Raw genomic sequence first — 25,157 nt, forward strand, 5'->3', positions numbered from 1 at the left:
GTGTATGTATGTGTGCATACAAGCATTCATGTTTGTGTGTGCTTGCATGCATGGCTGTGTGTATTCAATTATTTTTTTATTTTAACATATTGTTGGGACACATTTCAGTGACATCAGTATCAAACAGCATCTCCCGGGCAGGAGAGATGGCCATGGACATCTTCTTTATGGACCAGGTGAGGCCACACCTTCCTCCTTTGATAATTGATCAAATGGGCCCCAGGCCTAATAAATCATAACCCTTCTTAATCTAACTGAACCAATAGGCTTGGAACCTGGTGCTAATGGGCTACAGTCCTAATGGCTATGCTAGATTAGGGTCTTATAGGACTGAGGCCTATATGACCTCCAGCCATTTTGCGCCTGCCTAAGAGCACACAAAGATCCAGCATAATGTATTTAAAACCATGGTAATGTGTACTTACAGTATAAGATTGATAGCATTGTAATTTGTTGTTATTTTAGCCATTGTTTCATGTGAGTGTGAAACCACGAGACCTCGGGTATTCAGTGACAGCATCTGATTCCTTCTAGAGATCTTTAATGGAAGTTATGTTGAGTTAATGTTGAATGTATGGTGAGTCGATGAGTTGTACTGTGTGGGGCAACAGTACAATATGGACACAGTTCAAAGGTCTGGGTCATTCAGTTTCCATAAGTTATTGAAGAAGTTCATATAAGTTGAGCTTAGAACAGTGAGGGTGGGATCAAGGATGAGGTGTTATAGAACATTTAGGACAGTATGCCAACATATTATTAAGATAGATAGAGCAGGACCAGTGAGTGTATGGTCATGAGTGAGTGAATAGTTTCCATCGCCCTGTAGTATCAGCTTGATAAGTTTTAATGGGAAGCTGATACAAAATGAGTGACAGTTAAGTGCAAATAACAACATTGACTAGTTTGTGTGTCTCATTACAGATACAGGACATGCATCAGTGGTATTATCTACTTTAGTACAGTATAAGTGAAATAGATATCAATAAATGTGTTACCTATTTTAACAGGTGGAGAATCAGCTTGAGAAGAAGCTGGAGGAGGCGCTGAACAAAATGTGCGAGGAGGACGTAGTGTGTGAAGTGGCTGCTGTGGAAGCTGTCTGTGAGAACATCCTGGCAGAGGCCGAGGAAAATTTCAACTCTATTGACTTCTATAGGGGGAGGCGATCTATTCATGAGGTCTCATCTTTCTGGCCTGGGGAGGATGACCAATCTGTTGATGGTGACTGGGTGTACTGGAAGCGGGGGGACGGTGTGGACTCAACCAAGATGCAGAGAGTAAAAAGGGAAACTTCTTTGTTGCACGAGTTTAAGGATTTTGAAAACACTGAACGACACAAACGACAATTCGGCTTCTCTCTGGACCACCTGTTTGGCAGCAGTGCCACAACTGAGGCTCCTCATCGTTCATACAAGCATTCAGAGGATAGCTATCTCGGTGTCCTGATTGACGTCATCACACGATCAATGGCTTCGGACATTGGCTTCGTTCGTTTTGGGTCGTTCCTCTCCAATCTAGAGTCTGAAAATGGGGACTACACCACCGAGGACTTCTTATTAGCCTTCTCTCGTGAGTTTGGGGAAAATAAGGCAGAGGCACTGCGGGAGCTGGCCGTCAAGAAGCTAAGTGGCATGAAGATCTCTGGTCTAATGAGCCAAGATACTGCCAGGAATCACACGGAGAGGGACCAAGACTCCATCATGTTCCCAGGCAAGGACCAACGCTCAATCTTCACTCACTCCTCCTCAGCTCAGGAACACACCTGGACCACTCGTGATGCTGGACAAATCCCTGGCCTGGGTGGGGACGATGGTAATGGGGCTACGGAACAGACTTCGTTGTTCAGATCAGGCAGCCATGGCGTGGGTTCGGCTTCCCATGACTATGATGTGTCTCATTCCTCACAGGATGGAGAGGGATTCAAAAAGAAGGCTTTCAAAGTGCGGTTCAGAGTTGAAGGTGAGTGATTGAGTGAAGTTAATCAGTCAGTGTGTGTGTGTGTGTGTGTGTGTGTGTGTGTGTGTGTGTGTGTGTGTGTGTGTGTGTGTGTGTGTGTGTGTGTGTGTGTGTGTGTGTGTGTGTGTGTGTGTGTGTGTGTGTGTGTGTGTGTGTGTGTGTGTGTGTGTGTGTGTGTGTGTGTGTGTGTGTGTGTGTGTGTGTGTGTGTGTGTGTGCGTGCGTGCGTGCGTGCGTGCGTGCGTGTGTGCGTGCGTGCGTGCGTGCGTGCGTGCGTGCGTGTTCAGAGTTTCTGTTTTATAGTAATACTAGTGTACAGCATATTTTTAAATTGATTATGTAACACTCATTGTTGACTTCTCATTCATCTTTTTACAGTATCTCTCACTTCTTACTATCTTCTTATTGTTCATCTTTTTATTTCTCACTCCACTTCAAGTATACCACACATATCACTTTATTTTCCACCTATTACTGCTTCTCCTTCCTCTCTCTCTCTCAATAATTCCTTTCTATCTTTCACACCCCTTTTCTCTCACTTCTCACTAGTTCCCTCATTTCCATTTCACCCTCTTCACTTAACCTCCCTTCCCTCCTCACCCTGCCTCCCTTCTCTTGTCACCCTCTTCACTTAACCTCCCTTCCCTCCTCACCCTGCCTCCCTTCTCTTGTCACCCTCCTCACCCTACCTCTCTTCCCTTGTCACCCTCCTCACCCTACCTCCCTTCCCACTCACCTCACTCTCCTTCACCCCCAGGCCATGGAACAGGAGCCACAGATCAGCTGAAGGGAGCCATGGGAGGGATATTGGAAGCAGCGGAGACGGGGCAGCTGGACGTGAATTTTGGACAGCATCAGTTGCGAGTGGCGGCCATTAGGTTGAAGGAGTTCCCCGAATACATCTGTGAGGCAGGCAGTGTGCCCCGGGACAACCAGTGTGGTAGGTCATGTCCCTCACACCTCAATTACTTCACAGTTCTCATTTGTTTTACATTTTAGGTACATTGTATGGCTTTTCTGTTTTTACTCTTGTCCTCTTTGCCACTTCTCAACTTACTCGCCAGTCAGTCAGTCAGTCAGTCAGTTCTCTGTTGCTTACTGTTGGCAAGTACTGGATATATAGGGGTCCAACATGAACTTATGCTTGGTGTTGTCACAAGATTCTCTGGCAAGTTCTTCTAAGAGTTTACAACTGTTACTTCAAAAAAGTTAACTAATAGTTTTCTATACTGATGTTTTTGTTAATTTATAGTTGTGACCTCTTGTGGAATTGTGGGGCAGACCTCTGCTAGTTCCAGATATGTACACTTAACTGAGTATTGCCTTTTGAGGCACGTATACACGTCTATTATATCACTCCTTCTGTAGTATATACAGGTACTGTATTAAGCAACTGTAAACAGTCTTCTCTCTGGGTAAGTGAGTTATGGGAATGTTGAAACCAGTTTGGTAGCCTCTTGTGTACAATCTTTATCAATTGACAGTTTTTGTCATATCAACGAAGCAGAGTTGCCGTACTCCAGGTGAGTCAGCATTGAACTTGTGAAAATTCTTGACAGAGATGGACTAGAGTAGGTCATATTTCCCATTGGTTTCATGTTTTAGGTATTTTGTATTCCAAGGTGTATGGATGTCACATTTCTCTGTGATTTCATGCTTTATGTACATAACAGTTTTAATTTATTTTATGTTTTAAGTGCATCATATTTTTATGTTCTAGGCATCTTCATGTCTGCTGTTACATTAGAACTACATTGTATTCCTTAGTAATTTTTTATTTAGGTACTTCAGGTTCTTCAATAATTTTAAGTTTTATCCTTCAACATACCAGTAATCCCTGACCTATGGTGTTTTTCTGCCAGTCAAATGCCCAGTTGGGACCTTCTTCAACGTGGTGTTGCGTGAGTGCCTGCCATGCCCCCAGGGGTCCTTCCAGCCCCAAGAGGGTCAGGTGTCTTGTCTTGTCTGCCCTGAGAACACCTCCACCAAGACTGGCAATGCCAAGAGTGACCAGGAGTGCAAAGGTTTACTTTGGTTACCATTTTTTTTTTTTAGTTGTTGGTCAAATGAATTTAGTTGGATGAAGGGTAACTTTTGCTTTACTCATTAAGATACGCCGACACTGTTTTTACCAATATATCTCCATTTGTTAGATTAGGTTTGTTTGAGTTAAGATATATGGTTAGCTATAGGTTTGATCAGTTCAAGCCAGGATAAATTCATTAAGGTTTAGAATTGACTAAATTAGGTCAGGTTTGATATAGTTATTGTCATGTTTAAATAAATTAAGTTAAATCAGGTTAGATTAGACAAGATAAAAGTAAAAATGTAAAAAGTATTAAGAAGTGTTGTTATAACCTGATACTGTATCTCTCTTTGACATCATTCTCCAGCTCAGTGTCTGCCTGGGTCTTACTCTGAGGATGGGTTGGAGCCATGCACCACCTGTGAAATAGGTCGCTATCAGGATGAGTATGCCTCTCTCACGTGCGCCTCTTGTCCTCATGATACCACCACCTGGCGACGTGGCAGCTGGCTCATACACGAGTGTAATTGTGAGTAACAATGGTACTTTATTGTGGATACAGACATGATGGTTATGGGCCTGATATATTGAGCTGAGATCAGAAAAGATTTTGTTGGAAAATTTCTCCTTCTGCCAGAAAATTTGATGAGTGTTTGAAAGGCTTACTGCTTGTATTGATCCAGTTTATCAACCTTGCAAAGAAGGGTGTATCAGAATTGCCAGAGAGGCTCACCTTTACTGGATACTGTGGTTGAGCATTTCTGTCTGTTTGACAGAGAGAGGATGCATAGTTATTAAAAGCATTTTGTAACCATCCTTGCCAAAGCCAAACATCAATGCAATTCACTTGATATTCCTGCAGAATTTTTTGAAGAGAAAAGAATTTTGAAAAGAAAACTATTCGCTGATGATGAGCCTATAACTATTTAACAGAAATTTAGAATAGAAGCTTATAACAGTATGTTGAACACTATTATCACTGACCTCAAAATAAGATAAACAGTAATGCAGTTAGTGTACTCGAGGCACTCTCTTCGACAAAGACAAGTTGCAAGGTGCTGAAGATGATTTATGAATTTTAATCAAAGGAAGTTCTTTCAATTGAGAGAATTTGGCGAAGGAGAGGCTGTACCAAGGGATCATGGGGATCTTCTGGAGTACAGTACTTGTTATGCCTTTGTGTAACACTATTGTCAGGTGTGTTCCTCATACATAGTAGATTCTTTAATTTGCCTGCATATTTTTATGCTTGATGGGATAGATGGTTGATGAACAGCATCTTGTCACTTATTTTGTCTGAAAATTTGAGCCTTTGCCCCCACCAAAAATTTCTAGGTACACATACTTTTATCCTCTTCTCCACTATTGAGATGCTCATAAATTCTGTACTCTGCAGCAAGGAAAGGTTAAGTATTTCAAAGCTGCTTATATTAACAGTACTGGGCTTCAAATAACCATTGACAAAATTATCAAGAACAATGGATGGATTCTACACTTTTTACTTCACTTCTACTTTTATCCTCTTTGCCAATGGTCGGCTCGTTAGCCGCTTGGGCGGTCGGTCACATCTCTGATATTGGACCCTGCTCCAGTGTTGGTCAAGTCTGGCCATTGGCCTCCTTTCCCTCTGCATGGCCACCTCTAGTGGGTAGCTACAGGGCTGTAACCAGCCTTGCTGGCGCCCAGGGCAATGGCTGAATTTGGCGGCCCCCCTCCCTTTACGCCTCCCCACCACCATTAACTCTCCACTCCCCACAACCTCACTTCCACCACAAATAATTATATCAACTAAATTTTAATTCATATAAGTAATGTAGCATAATAGTAAATAAGGGATTGCTAAGACACTAGTGATGATGTATAATTTTATGGTTGTATCAAGGCTTGAATAAATTAACTTCAGGAACTGGAATAATTCTCTATAAGGAATCGCCAATTTGCTGCTCAAATCACACAGTCTACATTCAGTTAAGAAAATACTGGAATAATTATCTATTAGTAATCAGCAATTTTATGCTCAAAATATACAATAACACATACAATGAAAATCACACAAAAGAAAAGCCACTAAAATTAAGTTTTTACAATAACCAGAGGCACAGCTCAGCTTATCTTGTGGACTGCACGAAATTAGGTATAGTGTCTTTGCTATCAAAATTTTTTTTTGTAGATTATCCTACTGAATCCAGTAAGAAAGGTCAGTAAGTAAGTAAGCAAGCAAGCAAGTAAGAGAGAATCCTATAAAAAATAAGACAAACTTACATTGATATGATTAAATTTGCCAGAGCTCACTGTCCAGCTGCAACACGTGACGAAAGAGTGATGAGTAGGCTAATGACGGCGGCGCCGCTCGGCAGCAAACAGACACATGGGGCGCCAGACGGGTTGCCAGTCACCACCAAAATAATGTTATATCATATAAAGTGTTACTTTTACTTTTATCCTCTTCGCCACTGATCGGCTCGTTAGCCGCTTGGGCGATCGGTCACGTCTCTGTTAATAATAAATATTTAATACTAGGTATTTATAAATTGGAGATTATGAATTAACCTATCCAGTATAGCAGTAGTACAGGCTTTTCTGCTAGAGTAATCTTTTCGTCTTATCTTCCTTTGAAAAATATATTTAAAAAAATTCATAGGCAATTTGGCGCCTCCCTTACTTTGGCACCCATGGCGACTGTCCCTTCTGTCACCCACTAGGTATGCCCCTGGGTGGCTATTAGGTAAATAAAGTACAAATAATGAATAAGTACTGCAAGTTACAATTTATTTCTCATCTTGGAGAACCACAGAGTACTGATATAAGTAAAATTTTAGGGTAAGAAAATTGAATCTGAGGAAATCAGGTGGAATTGGAAACTTTAAGAACTTCAAGGGGAGCACATACAACTTTAGGGAGTTAAGGAGAATATAAAACTAAAAAGGACTTTTGATGGGACTTATAATTTCGGGGATTGTATGAGAGAGTGTAAGATATTGTAGAACTTGGGAGAAATATAATGGCTGTGTGATTTTTATTATTTTTTTCATTATTGGTAGAGGCTATTATTTTAATTTCTTCAATATGTTTGTGTATTTATTTTATATTTCTTTTTTCTTTATGATCAGCTATGTGTGGGAGTGGTGAAGTGTCAGAGACAGGGCTGGAGCCATGTTTTGCATGTCCCCCAGGCTTCTTCCAGAGTGACCCTGGCAAGACCGAGTGTTTCAGGTATGACCAAACCACCTGACTCTTGAAATAATTCTCATAACCTCATCAGTTTTTGACCCAGTTGATATTTTAAACTTGCAGTATAATTGAGCACATTACTAGTGTCTTATATGCTTACTAAACCCCATTATTATTTTGAGCTTACAGTATAGATAACCCTGCCAATGTTGAGAGCTCACAATACACTATAGCTAACTTCATTAGTGATGTTTTGTGTGAGCCTATTGTATAAGTGAACTCCTCACTGCTGTAAGTTTATGACATTCCATCATTATATACCTGTCTGTTTGGTCTACCCTACAGGTGTCCAGATGGAGCTCACACCCCTGGGTCTGGGTCTGGCTCCCTCTACGACTGTCAAGGTGTGAGCAGGGACTCCCAGGTAGATCAGCACCCCACTGTGATTCCAAAACATGACCCCTCCTGTAACACTGCATGACCCCACACCCCTCCTGTAACACTGCATGACCCCACATCCCTCCTGTAACACTGCATGACCCCACATCCCTCCTGTAACACTGCATGACCCCACATCCCTCCTGTAACACTGCATGACCCCACACAACACTGCATGACCCCACATCCCTCCTGTAACACTGCATGACCCCACATCCCACACTGCATGACCTCACATCCCTCCTGTAACACTGCATGACCCCACCCTCCTGTAACACTGCATGACCCCACATCCCTCCTGTAACACTGCATGACTCTCACATCCCTCCTGTAACACTGCATGACCCCACATCCCTCCTGTAACACTGCATGACTCCCACATCCCCTTGTAACACTGCATGACCCCAACATCCCTCCTGTAACACTACCAGACTCCACATTGGTTGATCGCACTGCTCGGTTATTTTACCCATGTGATATTAATTTGGTGTGTTATTAGGGAAGTAATCTTGTCGAGTACAATAGTATTAACCTTACTCTTGTATTACTGTGACACCCAGATCCATCATTTATCAATCTCTGACATTCATTTTCTACATGTATCAGTCTGTGACACCTGGTTTCATTATTTATTACTTTATTTATTCCATTTTCATCAAGTGTCAATTTACTGTATTTAACCTATGTATTGTATGAGGTCTGTCCAAAAGGAAACCAAACTTTTTAAATAGTGCGCCAACGAGCCGGCGCTGCGTGCTCGCGACGGGAGCGCTGTGTAGCGGTGACCTTGACCTTTAGTCTAACACTAGCTGCATCACGCCACGTCAATTAGTCATCGAGCTACATGCGCTAGAGTGAACGTGTGTTTAGTGCACTTGGCAATTTGTTGCAAGTTGAACAATGAAGGATCTTGAAGAGCAACGTGTTTGAGTGAAATTCTGTTTCAAATTGGGAAAACTTTTAAGGAGACTTTTCAAATGTTGTAACAGGCTTATGGGGAGGATTGTTTGAGCCGTACACAATGTCATGTGTGGTACCAGCGTTTCGAAAAGGGAAGAACATCTACCGAAGACGAACCCAAATCTGGACATCAGAGTCGCTCAAATGTGGAGGTGATATTGATCGTCTTTTTGGATTGGAAGGGCATCATTCATCATGAGTTTGTTCCACGTGGTCAGACAATCAATAAAGAGTTTTATTTGGAGGTCCTGAAGTGTTTGAGGGAAGCAGTGCGAAGGAAGAGGCCTGAGGCGTGGACAAACAAGACCTGGATGCTGCACCATGACAATGCACCTGCTCACGCTTCGCTCCTTATCCGTGACTTTTTGGTGAAGCACGAGATGACTATCGTCCCCCAGCTGCCCTACTCTCCGGATTTGGCCCCTGTGGACTTTTTTTTGTTCCCAAAGTTGAAATCCACCCTGAAATAGTCGCCGACTTCAGATGATAGAAGAAAATTCGCTACGAGACCTGCGCACCATCCCTCAAAATGTGTTCCAGAACTGGAAAAAACGTTGGTAGTGGTGTATCAACAGTGGAGGGGAGTACTTTGAAGGAGACAAGTCTGATTAAGTTGTAAGTAAAGCAATAAAATGGTTTTTAAAAAGTTTGGTTTCGTTTTGGACAGACCTCGTACTGTATATATAATGTCTTTGAGGAGTCCATCCATGTATTTTAGGGCATCAATGTGTATTTGCCTTTGATTGACACACACACACACACACACACACACACACACACACACACACACACACACACACACACACACACACACACACACACACACACACACACACACACACACACACACACACAGAACTTACCTGTAATATCACCTGTGCTTCAATTTATGGTATAATCTCTCAATGTTGATACAGGCAGCATACACAGATCTTCAGAAGTTGTCCATAAATGACTGCTTCAGCGTCCCCTGCCAGAATCTAGGCACTTGCACCCCCATGGACTTTGGCTATGTCTGTCAGTGTCTTCCTGGCTACTCTGGTGAGCAGAAAATATATTGTGTTGACTTCTCTACCATTGTCACTTGATTCTACAGGCTTATGTGTTCATGGTATTGTACACCCACAAAAAATTATTCGGCACCCGTGTCATATTGTATCACGTCGTAAGGGTGCCGAATAATTTTTTAGTGGGTGCTCATAATCTTGCTCATCTATCATTACACCATAATTTCACAAAGCAAAAAAAGTATTTTATCACACTTGAGTAGAAAGAATAAATTCTTTCAATGAATATTTTGTGTTATGAATAATTATTTCTCCTTCTAAAATATGAGTTAGATGCCACAAGAGTTGTGTACTGTGTGTGATTATAAACGTACATTGACATTGGCAAGAGAATCATATTTGGAGTGAGGAGAACAAGACCTCCTTGGTGTGATCAAGGAGAAATGTTTATAGCTAACCAACAGTTTTTACTTTACTTGATGGCTGCATAAACAGGTCAGCAGTGTGAGTCCGAGGTGAATGAATGTGAGAGTGAGCCCTGCTACAACAATGCCACCTGTCTTGACCTACTGGACAACTTCGTTTGTGAGTGTACTCCAGGGTTCCTGGGCTCCCAATGTGAAGTAGATGTCAATGAGTGTGAGCCAAACCCCTGCAGGAATGGTGCCACCTGTGTTGACCTTGTTGATGCCTTCAAGTGTGTATGTCAGTCTGGGTATACAGGTCAGTTTTTTAATTTCTTTCGTTTTTCTTTCAAATGAAATTAAGGTTATTCATATCTTAAAAAATCACATTTTTAGTAATCTCAACTGGAAGTAGGGTCTTGTACATACAGTATTATTAGTTTCACACCCCAGTGGGCCCTTTATAGAGTTCTTTAATTTTGTTGTATTTACAATTACAGTACATTTTTTATTCTTTTAAAACTTTTCCAATGACATAAATGGTCTCTTAGGATACTTATCTTCCACAAGAAAACACCAGTTAGTCATCACTCGTCAGCATTATGTCTTCCTCAAAATTCTCTTAATGCTATGGTCTCTGCTAAGTCTCACATGCTGCTACTATTGTGCATCATTTCTTTTATTTACAGTCATTATAAGAAGATAATTCAGGGACACTAATGTATTTAAAGTTTCACATGAATATTGCTTATGGTACTGTTCTGCCCCAGGTGAGGTGTGTGACATGGACATAGATGAGTGTGCTGGGACTCCCTGTGCTTCTGGGGCCACCTGCCAGGACCTCCTCAATGATTTCTCATGTCTCTGTCCTCCTGGAGACACCGGCCGCTTCTGTGAGACCCACATCAATGAGTGCGAGTCCTCCCCCTGCACTAATGGTCTCTGTCTCGATCTTGTTAATGATTTCAGGTGAGTGGAGGAAGAACATGTGAGAATGTATAGTAGTTTTATAGAAGTATATATATGGGGAGGGAGGGAGATGCACATGTGTGAGCCAGGTGTGTGTGTGTATCAAAATTATCCCACCATGACCATTAGCATCAGTTATGTTTATCTGTGTGTGTGTGTGGGTGCCAGGTGTGTATATGGGTGCCAGGTGTGTATGGGGGTGCCAGGTATGTGTGAACCAAATGTGCATGGGGCATATATGTGTATGTTCTCCTTATCTCACTGTGACTACTTTGACCAGTTGTATTAATGTGACTTTTGGTGGTGCAGGTGTGTGTGTGAGCCGGGGTACACAGGCGACACTTGTGATGTTAACATAGATGACTGTGCATCTCAACCTTGCACTAATGGTGCCACTTGCAGTGATTGGTTGAATGGGTTCTCCTGCACCTGCGCACCAGGATACACTGGAAAGCTCTGTGATACTGGTGATGACCTGCTGGGAGTTGTTGTTCAAAGTACCGAGAAGGCTCTGTCACTTGGAGATAATGTAATGAGATATACAGTAATGTGCTCATTTATTTTTTCATTCAGTACAGTAAATAGCATTATCAACTGTTTTTCTTTTCCAAGTTTTTTTTTTATTGACTAATAATCATGCAGTAATGTAAGATTCTTATAATTATTTTTCTTTTTAAGTGGGAGCTAATTGTTATCACTTCTTCAGAGATGGTTACAAACTTCATGTTGGAATACCCATCTTCAGGCATCCTTCACTACGTGTCCCATGAAGGTTTCCCCGGGCCTCTTACCAGTGTGAGTCAAGCAAATATTTCAGAACATTGACTGACAGTTCATTACAGTCAGTACCTCTAAATGGGCATACTGTACTTAAGTGATGTTTCTATTGTGTATTATATATTCTTGTACCCTTTATCATGTGTGTGTGTGTTAAAGATTACAATGACCAGCCTGACATAAAAAATGTACCATGACTCTCCAATAAGTAGATGATTTTTCTCATCCTCTGTACTGAAAACAAGACAAGGGCTGCTTGGCTCTTGACCCTGATACTCAAACAAATTATTAATATAATTTTCCTATAGATGGTAATAAGAGAAACGTCTGATCTTGATCAAATGTCAGTGTGGTATTGTTATAATTTTTACTGGTACTATTTTTGTAGCATAAGTAAAGGAAGTTGGTTATATGTATGATCTCATCTCTGTTAGAAGGAAATCCCAGGAAGATTTTGGTTGTGAAATGTTGACAGCTTATTGGGCCATCACAGGTGACGTCTTGAGACACTTCCTTCATCCCTCATTTTTTCCCCGTGTTACAGTATTTCCTTCTCACCTTCCCTCATTCCATCATTCCTTTCTTTGTTTCCTTCTACCTATTGTGTCACTCCTTGAGACACTTTCTTCATCCTCCTGTTCTTCTCCCTCCTTCACTATAACATATATAACTTTTCACAGGCCTCCGTGTGCTTCTGGATGCGCTCCAATGACCGGGACAATTATGGTACACCCTTCAGTTACGCCACCGAGGACCACGATAATGCCTTCACCATCACAGACTACAACGGGTGGGTTCTGGGACATTATGTTTGCAGCATGTATATTATGGTTAGGTTACAGGTTCATAAATGAGTCATTACTATTGATATTAAACTCGCATTCATCAAGATTAATCCTCTTACTTTAATACAACAGTTCTGCAACACCTCCTATATCAGATTTTTTGATTTTAAGTAGGGTTTTCAATGTCTCTCTCTCTCTTGTCAAGGAAAATGTTGGTGCTTGTATGTAAAGCTTTTAATTATTATCAACAGCAAACTTATTCATTCCATTCACTTTACTGTTTGTGGTGTAGTCAGTTATATTGACTGCCTCTGCCTGGGTAGATAGGTCATGGGGTTGGGGGTTGATTTATTACTGTATTCCCGCATTTACACTCATTTCTTTCTACATGATTGCATTTGCCTCCACTACCTTCCTCCCTGCATTTCATTCTAAATGTTGTCCATATTTTTGTTTGATTCGTGGACTCATGAAAGTGATTTTAAAGGCATGAATCTGATTCTTTGTTTGTGTAGTGACATGTCACTTGGTCTTCTCATCCTCTACTGTAATCCTGAGGGTTTATGGTTTATTCTCCAGCTTCCCTCCTCCCCGTGTCTTTCATTCAGGCCCTCCTTATTAATGTTCTGTAAACTCATCATGTTCTGTGTATAGATATTGTGTGTACTATACCTGTTTGGTAAAGTGGACATGCTTAGCTATCTGAACAAAGGACAGAGTTTTTTTTTATAAAAGTGAGCTCAATTAAATTTCAACACCACAGGTTTGTGTTATACATAAATGGAGAAAAGCGGATCACAGATGTGGCTGCCAATAATGGACAATGGCATCTAGTTTGTGTTACCTGGACCAACCATGATGGCACCTGGGCCATCTACCTGGACGGTACCACGAAGGACAGTGGGACTGGGTTGGCTAACGGCACCACCATAGACAGTGAGTATGGAGGCTGAATCCATGAAAAATTTAGCACTTACAAAGATGTTTGTCTGTTAAAACTGATAGTTAGAGTTTCTGGTTAAATAGAAGGGAAATCAGTTTAAGATAAGAATAATTCAGTAATACAAGACTGATAAAGCATCCTTGTTTCAAAGGTAAGTACTGTAGTTACTCAAATGGCTTCTCTCTCGGCTACAGGTTCAGGGATACTGGTCCTAGGGCAGGAGCAGGACCAGCGCGGGGGCAACTACAATCCCCAGGAGAGCTTCATAGGGGATATGACTCTTTTGAATGTGTGGGAGGAGGTGTTGACCCCAGCTCAGGTGGAGGCCATCTTCACCCGCTGTGACAGATATATGGGTACTGTTCTGGGCTGGCCCGATTTCCAGGCAGGCATCAAGGGTCAGATCACGGTAAGTCATGTTCTGATCCCATGTTGTGTCTTGTACGGCAGTGATGATGGCTTTATAGAAATAGGATGATGTTTATTTATTTATTTATTTTATTCACATTTATTATCGGTAAATATGAGTCGTGAGAATAAATTTCAATGTAGAGCGATTGATATAGATATACACTGATAATATGTTCATAATTGGGAATTATGGCTCAAAGGGGAACAAATTCTTAAGTGTACATACATGGAGGCAGGGTAATGGAGAAGATAGGAGATTGTTGGACAGAGGAGTTATTAGTTGATTCATGTGGACGCAGCACCTGGTGTGTCTAACTATTACTTGGTAGAGGCAATAGTAATAGTTAATGGAAGGTTGAGGGTGATAGAAATTTAAAAGAAGTGAGAAGGTTTTAAAAATCAATGAGTTCAGGAAAGAAATTGCACTAGTTGAAAAATTTAGAGATTTCATTGAGACATGATGGACATGTGTAGATGGGGCAGAGAGGGAGAGGTTGGAGAAAAATGGACAGTATTGGGAGATTAAAAGGAACATGAAAAAATGGAGAAAGAATGCAAAAGTAAAGCAAGCGAAAGATGAGGGAAAGGTTGTGAAGAGGCTTTAAAGAGAACAAGCAACTGTTCTGGAAGGAATGAAATGGCTGTGAAGAATGCCAGGCGGGATATGTTACAGAGAAAAGAGGAAGTACAAAAGGAAGATGGGGAGGAACTATTTTAACTGTTGCTAAAGGAGAAACTTGTGGAATTATCCTTGTTGTTCTTGGTTCTGGTCACTCAGGCATGATTGTGGGAAAAGGCTGAGAAGTATGACAAAAATAAATGGGGCTCATTAATCACAGCAATATAACTAAAACATTTCCGTGGTAATTATTGAAGAAACAACCTTCTTTTTTTTATATAAATTATTTAAGATTTAATAATGTGTGCGTGAGTTTTTTTTCTTCAAGGTACAGCAATATCTCCGTTAGCCGGAATACCTCAAACTCGGAACTCTCCGATGGTTGGAATTTAAATTTTCTCAGAAAATCGTTCCAAAAGCTGAAATTTTCCGGAAAATTCTGGCTTTTGGAAAGGTTTTCCGAGGGGCACATTTTTCGGAAAATTATGAGAAAATTTTCCTGATACTCGGAGAATTCCAGAAAATTCAGGGAATGGGGGAGTTTTTTCCTGGGTTTGAGAGATGAAAATCAGGTGCATTTTCCAGAAATTCTGAGAAAATTTTTCCGTCACCCTGAAAATTCCAGAAAATTCCAGGGAGGGGGGATATTTTTCCGGGTTTGAAAGATGATGTAATGGTCAATTTTTGGAATTTCCGAGAAAATTTTTCCGTTACTCGGAAAATTCCGTGGATGAAGGATTTGTTCCGGCTTTGAGAGAGTCGTCTCGTTACCCGGGAATCTCTCATTTCCGGAAGTATTCTGCACCAATTATTCCAGCTAACAGAGATATCACAGTACTTTACTTAAGAATACCATCTCGGAAGAGCAGTATCCATAGTGATAAACATAAAGGTTTATGAAGAAATAATGAACACGTTTTCAAATATGATTTGTTCATCCCATCAAATCTCTTGACATAGGTGAAGGTTTCAAGCTTTTGCGGGGGATGTGGTGTCCCAAGAGTGCCTCAGGATGGTAGCATACAGGAGAATGGTGAAGGGCCAGGGGCACAAGTCACTATCACTTGTAACCTGGGTTTCAAGCTGTACCGTGGCTACAGTGAGCGTACCTGCCTCGTCTATGGTGCCTGGTCTGGTGATGAGCCAGAGTGTCAACGTGAGTGACCTAACTTTTATTTTGGTGTCTTGATTGTAATAACCTGTAATCTTGACCATGATGGCCAAACTCCATTAGCGTGAGAATTTACCTCTTTGAGCATGATAATCCATCCTATGAGTACAATAACTAATGTTTTTGAATATACTGATATAAATCTTAAGTAAGAGGAATTGGTTATCTTAAATTAAAATATGAAAATACATGAGGAGACTAGTGAGAATGCTTATGGTGCTCATGGTGTTGTTGAAATGTCTCTTGTGGCTGTCTGTCTGAGGACATTAGTGGTGGAATTATGGCAAGTCTTCTATTTAAAATGTGATTTTGGTAAAATGAGTTGGAATTTTCTTCCAGGTAAGATCCTGGGAGCCGATACTCGAAACACATCATAACTTACAGTATTGGCGACCTTGCAACTGACTTACAGTATTCAACCTCACAAACTGCTTGCAACATCATAAATCCCTCATACTCAAAACTGTTTTGCCATTTTAGCAGGGCATTGTAACTCAAACGTAAACACTGCTGAGTAAGTTTTAATGCAGGCCAGTTGGCTAATAACAGTTACACTTTCAAAACATACCAACCAATTACAAGTTGTGAATATTGGCTGGCTTGGGAGCATGAGATTTATAAGGAAATAAGTATGTGTATTTTACAATAAAAAAATCATATACGTTACTTAGAAGTTCAAGAAACTAGTAACACAGTTTATAATAAAGAAATATGTACAGATACAGGTATTATGAAATGCACAAATAATAATAATAACAATTGGGCGCAAGTCGGTACAGCATATGACCTCTTCGTTCTCTGCCCTAAAGAGGTGTCTAATTCCTCTCAAAGCTTCAAAATTTCACACCGAGAAAATATGTTGTACCTCAACAATTGTTCACCATTTATGTTAAGTGGATCCAAAGGGGCTTGGCCCTCCTTTTTCATCATAAATCTCGATATATTTCATATATATTGATATACAATACTCCATCTTGCCTGCCAGACACATAGGCTGTTTATAAGATCATTTTTAACTGATTAGATTTTATTTCTTTTAATATTTCCATTGAAATAATATATGAAACCTACAATTTGCAGTATTCTCTGATAAAACAACTTTAATGAGGTTTATCATAGTTTTATAGCATATACTGTTTATGCAAGCTGGATATACCTGTACACACTCAATGTCCGAGGTTTATTCTGTTACAAGAGCTTCAAATGTCCAGTAAGCTTACGATCTGCAGATACAATATGTAACATCACAAGATTGTGGATTTTATTATTATTATTATTATTATTATTGTTATTATTATTATTATTATTATTATTATTATTATTATTATTATTATTATTATTATTATTATTTATTATTATTATTATTATTATTATTATTATTATTTTATATCACTTCAGGGAGGACTTACAACCTCAATGGTTGACTTGGAGAATCAGCTGGGAAATATTATACCTGTATTGTAAATACTTTTGAGTATCCGTCCCTTGGTTGGGATTACATTGAGCAGTGAGAGACTTTGTTCAGTATATTGAGAATATGAAATTACACTACTATGAATTTTAGTTCTTACTTTTAAGTTTTGTTACTTTTTCCCTTAAGCACAAGGCTTACACCACTTTAGTACAGTGCATGAAGTGGTCCAGGCATTGTATTCTGAGGTTGGCTCTGATGCCAAGTTTTTGTAAGTACGTTATCTTGAACTTTGAACTCTGATATCCTAATGTTTTGCTTATTTATTGCCTCCTACAGGGATCTCCTGCAGTTTCCCAGGGTACCTGATGAATGGCCACATCGAGGGCAACAGCTACAGCTATGGTGACACTATCAGCTTTACCTGCAACCCTGGCTTCCTTCTGAAGGGGAGTACCGACAGGACCTGCCAGGCTGATGGGGAGTGGAGTGGTGAACTTCCTTACTGTGATGGTTGGTGTCTGGGTGTGAACTTTATGTTCATTACCCTGTTTATACTTAATGTCATTTAATTCTGATCCCTTATACAGTATATTTATTATGTATTTTGGTACTGTTTAATGATAAGGTATGGCATGATTTTTCATTTACCATTTCACAATAACTGCAAGAATTGTATTTTATTTTACACACATAAAAGTCATATAAATATTGTGGGAAAAGAATGCGAGGCCTTGTTGAAACATTTTTGGGTAGGCGGTAGAGCGCTGACAGGAGAGGTGCACTCTGTGAGAGTGGGTGAGGTGACGGCAACCTGGGCTGGGTATGCAGGTCGTGTTAACCGAGTCCGTGAGGATAAAAAGCAAAATTTATTATATTGGTCTCAGTTTAAGCTTTTTCAATTTATTTTCATATATTAAGCATTATTGTCCATAGCTGCTATGATACTAAAAGATAAAAAACAGGCAGTCAGTTTGGATTCATAATCCTTTCCTGATAATAATTTAAAAGAACTTTCTCTCACCTTTCAGTGATCAAATGCCCCCACCTGAATGCTGTGCCTCATGGGGAGGTGTTATCATTGCTTGGGGACTACATGCCTAGTAACCAGATCTCCTTCAGATGTGAAGAAGGCTACCAGATGGATGGCCCCAACACCCTTACTTGTGGGGGTGATGGTGAGTGGGATGACCAGCCCCCAAGCTGTCAGTCTGAGACCTGTGGTGTCCTGCCGAGGTAAGCTGATCACTGACACCTGGTGAAGCTAACATGTGTAGGTACAGTAATAGGAAATAGCTAGAAATGATTGAAATGTGTTTAGTGTTGCAAAAAAAAGAAATTCAGACAGATTGTTGCATAGCAAAGAATATTTATTTATTTATTTCTATTCTACAGTAGGCAAGTGACATGACCCTGAAATTTTGAGATTTAATTCACCCAATGTATAAAAAAAATATATGACCCGTATAAACTTGTTCCTTAATGTCCACTTATAATACTTTGCCCTGTTATCTTCACCTACCTGTGTGCGGTCACCGTGGAAATAGAGGTGACATCATAAAGAAATGTGCCGGATTCATGTTTTCCATTCCATTCAGGATTTTGAATGTTTCAATGAGATTTGCCCTATTGTGCCTTTTCTGAAGTGCTGTTAGTCCTAAGGCCCTCAATCTACTTGGATAATCGAGATGACATAGTTCAGGAATCATCTTATTCGCTCTGTGTTGTACCTTTTCGAGGGATGTTAAATTATTCTGGACATACTTAAATTTGTAAAGTTCAAGAAGCATTTTCCTATCTTTGTATTTAAAGGTATGGTTTATAATTCCCAAATCTTAATTGGTTTTCTCACTGCTATCCCCACTGCTATCCCCACTTCTTGCGCTGCCTACAGTGAATGATATATCACAATGCCAAGATCTTTTTCCTTATCGACAGTATCCAGGAAAGTGCTATTAATAGAATAGTTTTGATTAGGGTTGTTGTAGCATACATGTAGGGTTTTACATTTTGTAATGTTCAAGAGCATTTTCCAGTTTTGTGACCATTTAAACAGCTCATGTAGGTCTTTCTGCATTGTTGTGACATTGTCTTGTCTTGCATCCTTCCCAAATATCTCATGTCGTCTGCAAGCTTGACAATGTGGCATGATATTTTTCGTCTACGTCATTTGTGTAGATCACAAACAGGGTGGGTCCTAGGATAGAGCCTTGTGATACTCCACTGAGAACCTTTTTTCATTTAGAATGTAGGCCTACTCCAGATTATCTGACCTGGAATTTAACTGCCCCAACACAAAAGAATGCACAATAAGGTTATTTGAGTAGTACGGTTATTTAAAAAAATAAAAAAAAATAAAAAATGCTTCCCCACTTACCACTGTGGATGATGGATCCCGACTGAACTACAGCACTATTGTACAATACAGGTACTTGTATAATAAGAAAAGAAGGGGCAGCATCTCAAGGGGAGGGGGACTCACTGGGGAGAAGGATGGGCCTCCCCTACATATGTAAATCCCTGGGGAGGTATCCTGTAGAGAATAAAGACATATGATGAAAAATACCTAGATGAAAATTAATGACTATGCTTACTTTTTCTACTTTGTTTTCTTGTTACAGCATTCCTAACGGACACGTGGAAGGTGGACCTTTGGTGTGGCCGGGGGAGCAGGTGGTGGTGAAATGTGGGTATGGCTACAAGTTGGTGGGCGATGCTCTCGTCACCTGCAAGGATGATTCAACCTGGTCCCGCCCTCTCCCCAAGTGTGTTAAACCCAAGTGCCCTAAGCCACCAGTGGTCCTCAACGGTAAGGTCAAGGTACGTCATCACTGCCAGCCACCACCTCTGGCTCTCCTTATTCATTTGGGTTTTCATATTTTGAATTTTACTATAATTTTTCCCATCTTTTTTTTTTCAGTGATTTTCAGTTATTTTGTCAGTTCAGTATAATGTATATGTATATCATACTCCCCTGTTTCCTGCATTGTAACATCACATTTTTCTCAGTTATATTGTTAAGAATGTTATACTTCTGTCATCAACTATAGTCTGTTCAAGCTGCCCAAGTGGCTAATGAGACAATCAGTGGCAAAGAGGATAAAAGTAAAAGTAAAAGAAACTTGTAACCGAGGCTTTGGGTTAATTTGTAGTAAAGCAGTTGACTGGCTGGCAGATGGACACAGGAAAAGTCTCTGCAATTCTTTAGTATTTAATCTATCATCTTTACTGTATATTCTGATATTTCAGGGGATAATAACTATTTTCTGTTGATCACTAATAATTTCTGCACTTGGGGAAGCAAAAAAGTAACGTGTAAAATGCTCTGGTAACACAGATATCTTAAAGAGAACATGAAAAAGATTAAAAAATTTCTGTGACATCCTCCACCATGCTGCGTGACATCACGAGGCGGGGAGGAGTTTATGTCTCAGAACTTGTTCATCATGTTCATGTCTTCTTTAAGATATTTATGTGACCAGAGCATTTCACATGTTACTTTTTTGCTTCCCCAAGTGCATAAATTATTAGTGATCAACAGAAAATAGTTATTATCCCCTGAAATATCAGAATATAAATATGATATATTAAATACTAAAGAATTGCAGAGACTTTTCCTGTGTCCATCTGCCAGCCAATCAACTGCTTTACTACAAATTAACCCAAAGTCTCGGTTACAAGTTTCTTTTGCTTTTACTTTTATCCTCTTCGCCACTGATTGGCTCGTTAGCCGCATGGGCGGTCGGTCACATCTCTGTTACGCACTGTTGGCAAGTACTGGGCATGCACTGGCTCCTGAATGTATCTGAACCTGCTCCAGTGTTGGTCAAGTCTGGTCTTGAAAGAGCTCACTCTCGGTGCCGTCACAACACACTCTGGCAGTTTGTTCCAAGAGTTCACAACTCTCACTCCGAAAAGTTTGCCCTCACAGTTTTCTGGATTGTGGCTTCTTCAACCTTGAGCTGTGACCCCTTGTGGGTAGGGCATCTGCCAGCTCCAGGTATGGACCTCAGTTGCAAGCTTCAATTGAACAGTCTATAGTTGAAACACGAACCAAAGCATATACTGTATGCGTGTTGTATTATATAAAATGTCTTTGAAATATAAATTTTTATGCTCAAATATTTTCTTTGATCACAGTGTTCACTAGAGGTTCTTTCCTTAATAGAAAAATAGGAATTATTTGTTTAGTTAAAAAATAGTTATTGTATAATGAGGGAAATTTGATTGAATAGATGTTAAGGATACTTTTAGTTGATTGTAAATTTAGTATTAAGTGGTTTGGAAAATTATGTCTGAGGATTGAATTAACATATGACAAGGATACCTTCAGGTATTATAAATGTCTAATATTTAAATAAAATAGAAATAAATTTTATTTTCAATTCATGTCTTATGATTGCAGGTTCGGGCATCAGCCTCATCCAAAGAGGCAGTGTACAAGTGTGACCCTGGCTTTACCCTGGTGGGGGCCAGTACACTATCATGTGGTGTTACTGGGGAGTGGGATGGACCCTGGCCCACTTGTGAAGGCTTCCCTTGTTCTGACCCGGACGTACCTGCACATAGCTCCATACCACAGAAGGAAGTGTGGCGGGTTGGTGACACACTGATATATGAATGTGAGGAGGGTTACAGGATGCATGGCAATGCATTCCGCAAATGTGTGATTAATAGAAATGAGGGAAATTGGGAGGGGGACGTGCCAGACTGCCAAGCAATCACCTGCCCAACACTCAACAGACCTCAAAATGGAGCTCTGTCTGTGGTGTACCGTCCACCTGCAGCTTCTGGCTCATCAAATAACCAGTTCTTAGTTTTCCCTCAAGTTTCTGGAGAAATCGAACTGAGGAGAAAGCGTAGTCCAGACATTGAGTTCCCATCCTTAAGTTTCCCAACCTTGGGTTCTCCAGACATTGAGTTCCCATCTTTAGGTTTTCCAGACCCTCATTCTGACCCTGTTTGGTTCCCAGATGATTATGATGAATTTTCTCAGAACACTGGTCAAGCATCAAGTGATTATCATGATTATGGGCAGTCATCAAAAGGTTTTGAATTTTCACAGAGTACAGGTCAAGCATCAAGTGATTATGAAAATTTTGGGCAGTCATCAAATGGTTTTGAATTTTCACAGAGTACAGGTCAAGCATCAAGTGATTATGAAAATTTTGGGCAGTCATCAAATGGTTTTGAAATTTCACAGAGCACTGGCCAGGTGTCAAGTGGGTTTGATAATTTCGGACAGTCTTCTAATGGATTTGATGATAACAGTCAATCTAGTGATTATTTTACTTCTCAAACCAGTGGAGGTTTTGATCAAGGCTTGCAGTTAGACCAGGGAGACTACCTATATGGCACTGAAGTTGAGTATAACTGTCGTCCAGGCTATAAACTCTTAGGTGCTCATCGACGTCAGTGCTCTGAAGCAGGTGAGTGGGACACCCCAGAACCTCAGTGTTATGAGCAGTACTGCCCTGAATTGGGTGCAGTGCCTAATGGCCACATTGTTTACCATGGCTCAGGTGTTGACAGCCGTGCAGAATATGTCTGTGATGAAGGTTATAAACTTGAAGGTGAAGAGTTTGAGCTTCTCTGCCAGTCACACAGAACATGGCTCGGAGAGGTACCTTCCTGCCATATTATTGACTGTGGTGAACCTCCAAATTTAGGCAATGGCACCGTCGATGCTTCAGTCACTACATTCGGTTCCTTGGCTACTTACAACTGTTTCTTTGGGTTTGTCCTTGAAGGCAGTGTTGAACGGTACTGCAGCACTAATGGCCACTGGAATGGGTCCATGCCTCGGTGTGTGGCGGTCACTTGTAAAGTTCCCCCTGTCATTGAGAATGGTTACATTACATTCGAGGGCAACTTGTATGTGGATTCTCCGATAGAATATGAATGTAAGGAGTGCTACAAGCTCATTGGCCCTCTCACCAGATACTGTCAGATAGATGGCACATGGAATCTGGAAGAACCAGTCTGTAACCTGATATACTGCGATGAATTACCAAAGAGTATCCCCAACGGCCGTGTGATAGGTAATGATAACTCTTGTGGCTCTCTGGTTGAGTATGAGTGTTTGCCTGGCTACCAGCTGAATGGAAGTCAGAAGGCAACATGCATGGATAATGAGAGATGGAGTTCACCTGCACCAGTGTGTGAGAGAGTCAGTTGTGGTCTTCCTCCAAAACTGGCAAACGGAAACTACATTGGCACATCATTTAAGTTTACTGATAAGATCATATTTGAGTGTAATGAAGGTCACATAATGCAGGGACCTGGTGTGCAGGTGTGCCAACCTGATGGGACCTGGTCAGGGTCATCCCCTTTCTGTGCCATTGTCAACTGCACCAAGCCCAGGGGACCCTCCAATGGTAAGGTGCGTCTCAGTGGACTTTTTTTCAGTTCATATGCAAGCGTTGAGTGTGATCCAGGGTATACCATGGATGGTGAAAGTAAACTAATGTGTGGTGCAACAGGCAACTGGGATACAGAGATGCCTCACTGTTTACCTGTCATCTGCCCACCTGCACCTCAGGTGATACATGCTACCTACAACTCCACTGAATTGCAGTTTGAGTCATTTGCAGTTCTCAAGTATGAGTGTGATGAGGGCTACTACACCACAGCAAAGAGCATCTTACTGACATGCAGTGCCACAGGAGAGTGGGAGGGTGAGGACCTTCAGTGTCATCCTGTGGATTGTGGGAACCCAGGGACACTGCCTCATGGCTATATCTCTGGTAATGACTATATGTATGGTAATATAGTACGATTTACTTGCGATACAGGTTACAAACTCCTGGGTGAACCCACAGCTGAGTGTCAGTTTGATGGATCCTGGAGTAACTATGTGACTTCTTGTTTACAAATCACCTGCCCTGAGCCACAGCAGATAGAATTTGGCAAGATGAAATTGGAAAATGATGATAGTGTGTTTGGTACATCCCTAACTTATCAGTGTAATACGGGGTACATTATGACAGGAAACACCAACCGCACTTGTAACATCAATGGAGTGTGGACAGGAGTCGAGCCACAGTGTCAACCAGTTACTTGTCCGGAGCCTTTTGAAGCTCTCAATTCTGTGCGTGAAGGTGACTTGTTTGAGCATGGTCATAGTATTCGTTATTCCTGTAATGAAGGCTACTCTATGACAGGCAGCGCGGAGCTTGTATGCCAAGCTGACGGTTCATGGTCGAATCAGGTCCCTGTTTGTGATATGATAACGTGCCCAGAAATTCCAGACATGCAGCATGGCAGCTGGGAGGTGAAAACTTTAGGGGAGTATCCTATCAAAACTGAACCTCTGATAGCAAAGGGCCATGGTAAAGGTCACTCCAAAGGTCGTGGGAAGTTGAATGTCCTCTCCAAACTCCAATCACTGATACAAGGAGAAGCAGTGGAAGGACTGATACACAAATTCGGAGATGTTGTCGAATTTCAGTGCAACGCAGGCTATTCCATGGCAACAAGTAGTCTGTTGGAGTGTACAGAAAATCTCTGGAGTGCCCCCGTGCCTCAGTGTCATCCCATCTCTTGCCCAATCCCTATCAACATCCGTCATGGCATCATCATAGGTGGAGATTACAGCTACAATGCCACCATCCATTACGAGTGCAATGAGGGGCACGAACTCGTTGGCAAGAGCAACAGGACCTGCCAGGAGAACAAGGAGTGGACGGATACTGAGCCCTTCTGCAGGGTTATCGAGTGTGCTAGACCAGCAGACCTGGAGAATGGTCAGACTTTGGGAAAGAGCATCAAGTACCGCTCCATCCTCTCATACGTGTGTGATGAAGGTTTCAGACTAGAGGGGGTCAGCACCAGGTAAGTCATGTTGGGTAGTATTTGTTGCATATCCTTTTCCATACTTTCATGTCTCTTCTTTATGATATATATATATATATATATATATATATATATATATATATATATATATATATATATATATATATATATATATATATATATATATATATATATATATATATATATATATATATATATAATTTCTCTTCGCTTTCCATATATTTTCAGTCTCACACTTCCTCTCAATCACTCATGCCCATATCACCCATGTATCTCCCTTTTCCCTTATTTGTGG

At 40.8% G+C, this 25,157-nt stretch overlaps 1 protein-coding gene across 1 annotated transcript in view; it reads left to right on the plus strand.

Moving 5' to 3' along the window:
* Positions 1–25,157, plus strand: part of LOC121878926 (sushi, von Willebrand factor type A, EGF and pentraxin domain-containing protein 1-like) — a 78,034-nt gene that overhangs the window by 33,417 nt on the left and 19,460 nt on the right. The window contains exons 16-35 of the mRNA XM_042385356.1: positions 109–176; positions 1,008–1,959; positions 2,713–2,895; positions 3,818–3,979; positions 4,349–4,510; positions 7,092–7,194; positions 7,498–7,576; positions 9,468–9,591; positions 10,053–10,280; positions 10,732–10,930; positions 11,240–11,397; positions 11,637–11,725; positions 12,388–12,497; positions 13,256–13,428; positions 13,630–13,844; positions 15,426–15,621; positions 17,387–17,560; positions 18,079–18,283; positions 19,669–19,867; positions 21,453–24,880. Of these exons, the coding sequence (XP_042241290.1) occupies positions 109–176; positions 1,008–1,959; positions 2,713–2,895; positions 3,818–3,979; positions 4,349–4,510; positions 7,092–7,194; positions 7,498–7,576; positions 9,468–9,591; positions 10,053–10,280; positions 10,732–10,930; positions 11,240–11,397; positions 11,637–11,725; positions 12,388–12,497; positions 13,256–13,428; positions 13,630–13,844; positions 15,426–15,621; positions 17,387–17,560; positions 18,079–18,283; positions 19,669–19,867; positions 21,453–24,880 (7,207 nt within the window). The remainder of the gene's footprint in view (positions 1–108; positions 177–1,007; positions 1,960–2,712; positions 2,896–3,817; positions 3,980–4,348; positions 4,511–7,091; positions 7,195–7,497; positions 7,577–9,467; positions 9,592–10,052; positions 10,281–10,731; positions 10,931–11,239; positions 11,398–11,636; positions 11,726–12,387; positions 12,498–13,255; positions 13,429–13,629; positions 13,845–15,425; positions 15,622–17,386; positions 17,561–18,078; positions 18,284–19,668; positions 19,868–21,452; positions 24,881–25,157) is intronic.

Source organism: Homarus americanus, unplaced genomic scaffold (assembly GCF_018991925.1).
Source record: "Homarus americanus isolate GMGI-L3 unplaced genomic scaffold, GMGI_Hamer_2.0 scaffold4060, whole genome shotgun sequence".
NCBI classification, from domain to species: Eukaryota; Metazoa; Arthropoda; class Malacostraca; order Decapoda; family Nephropidae; genus Homarus; species Homarus americanus.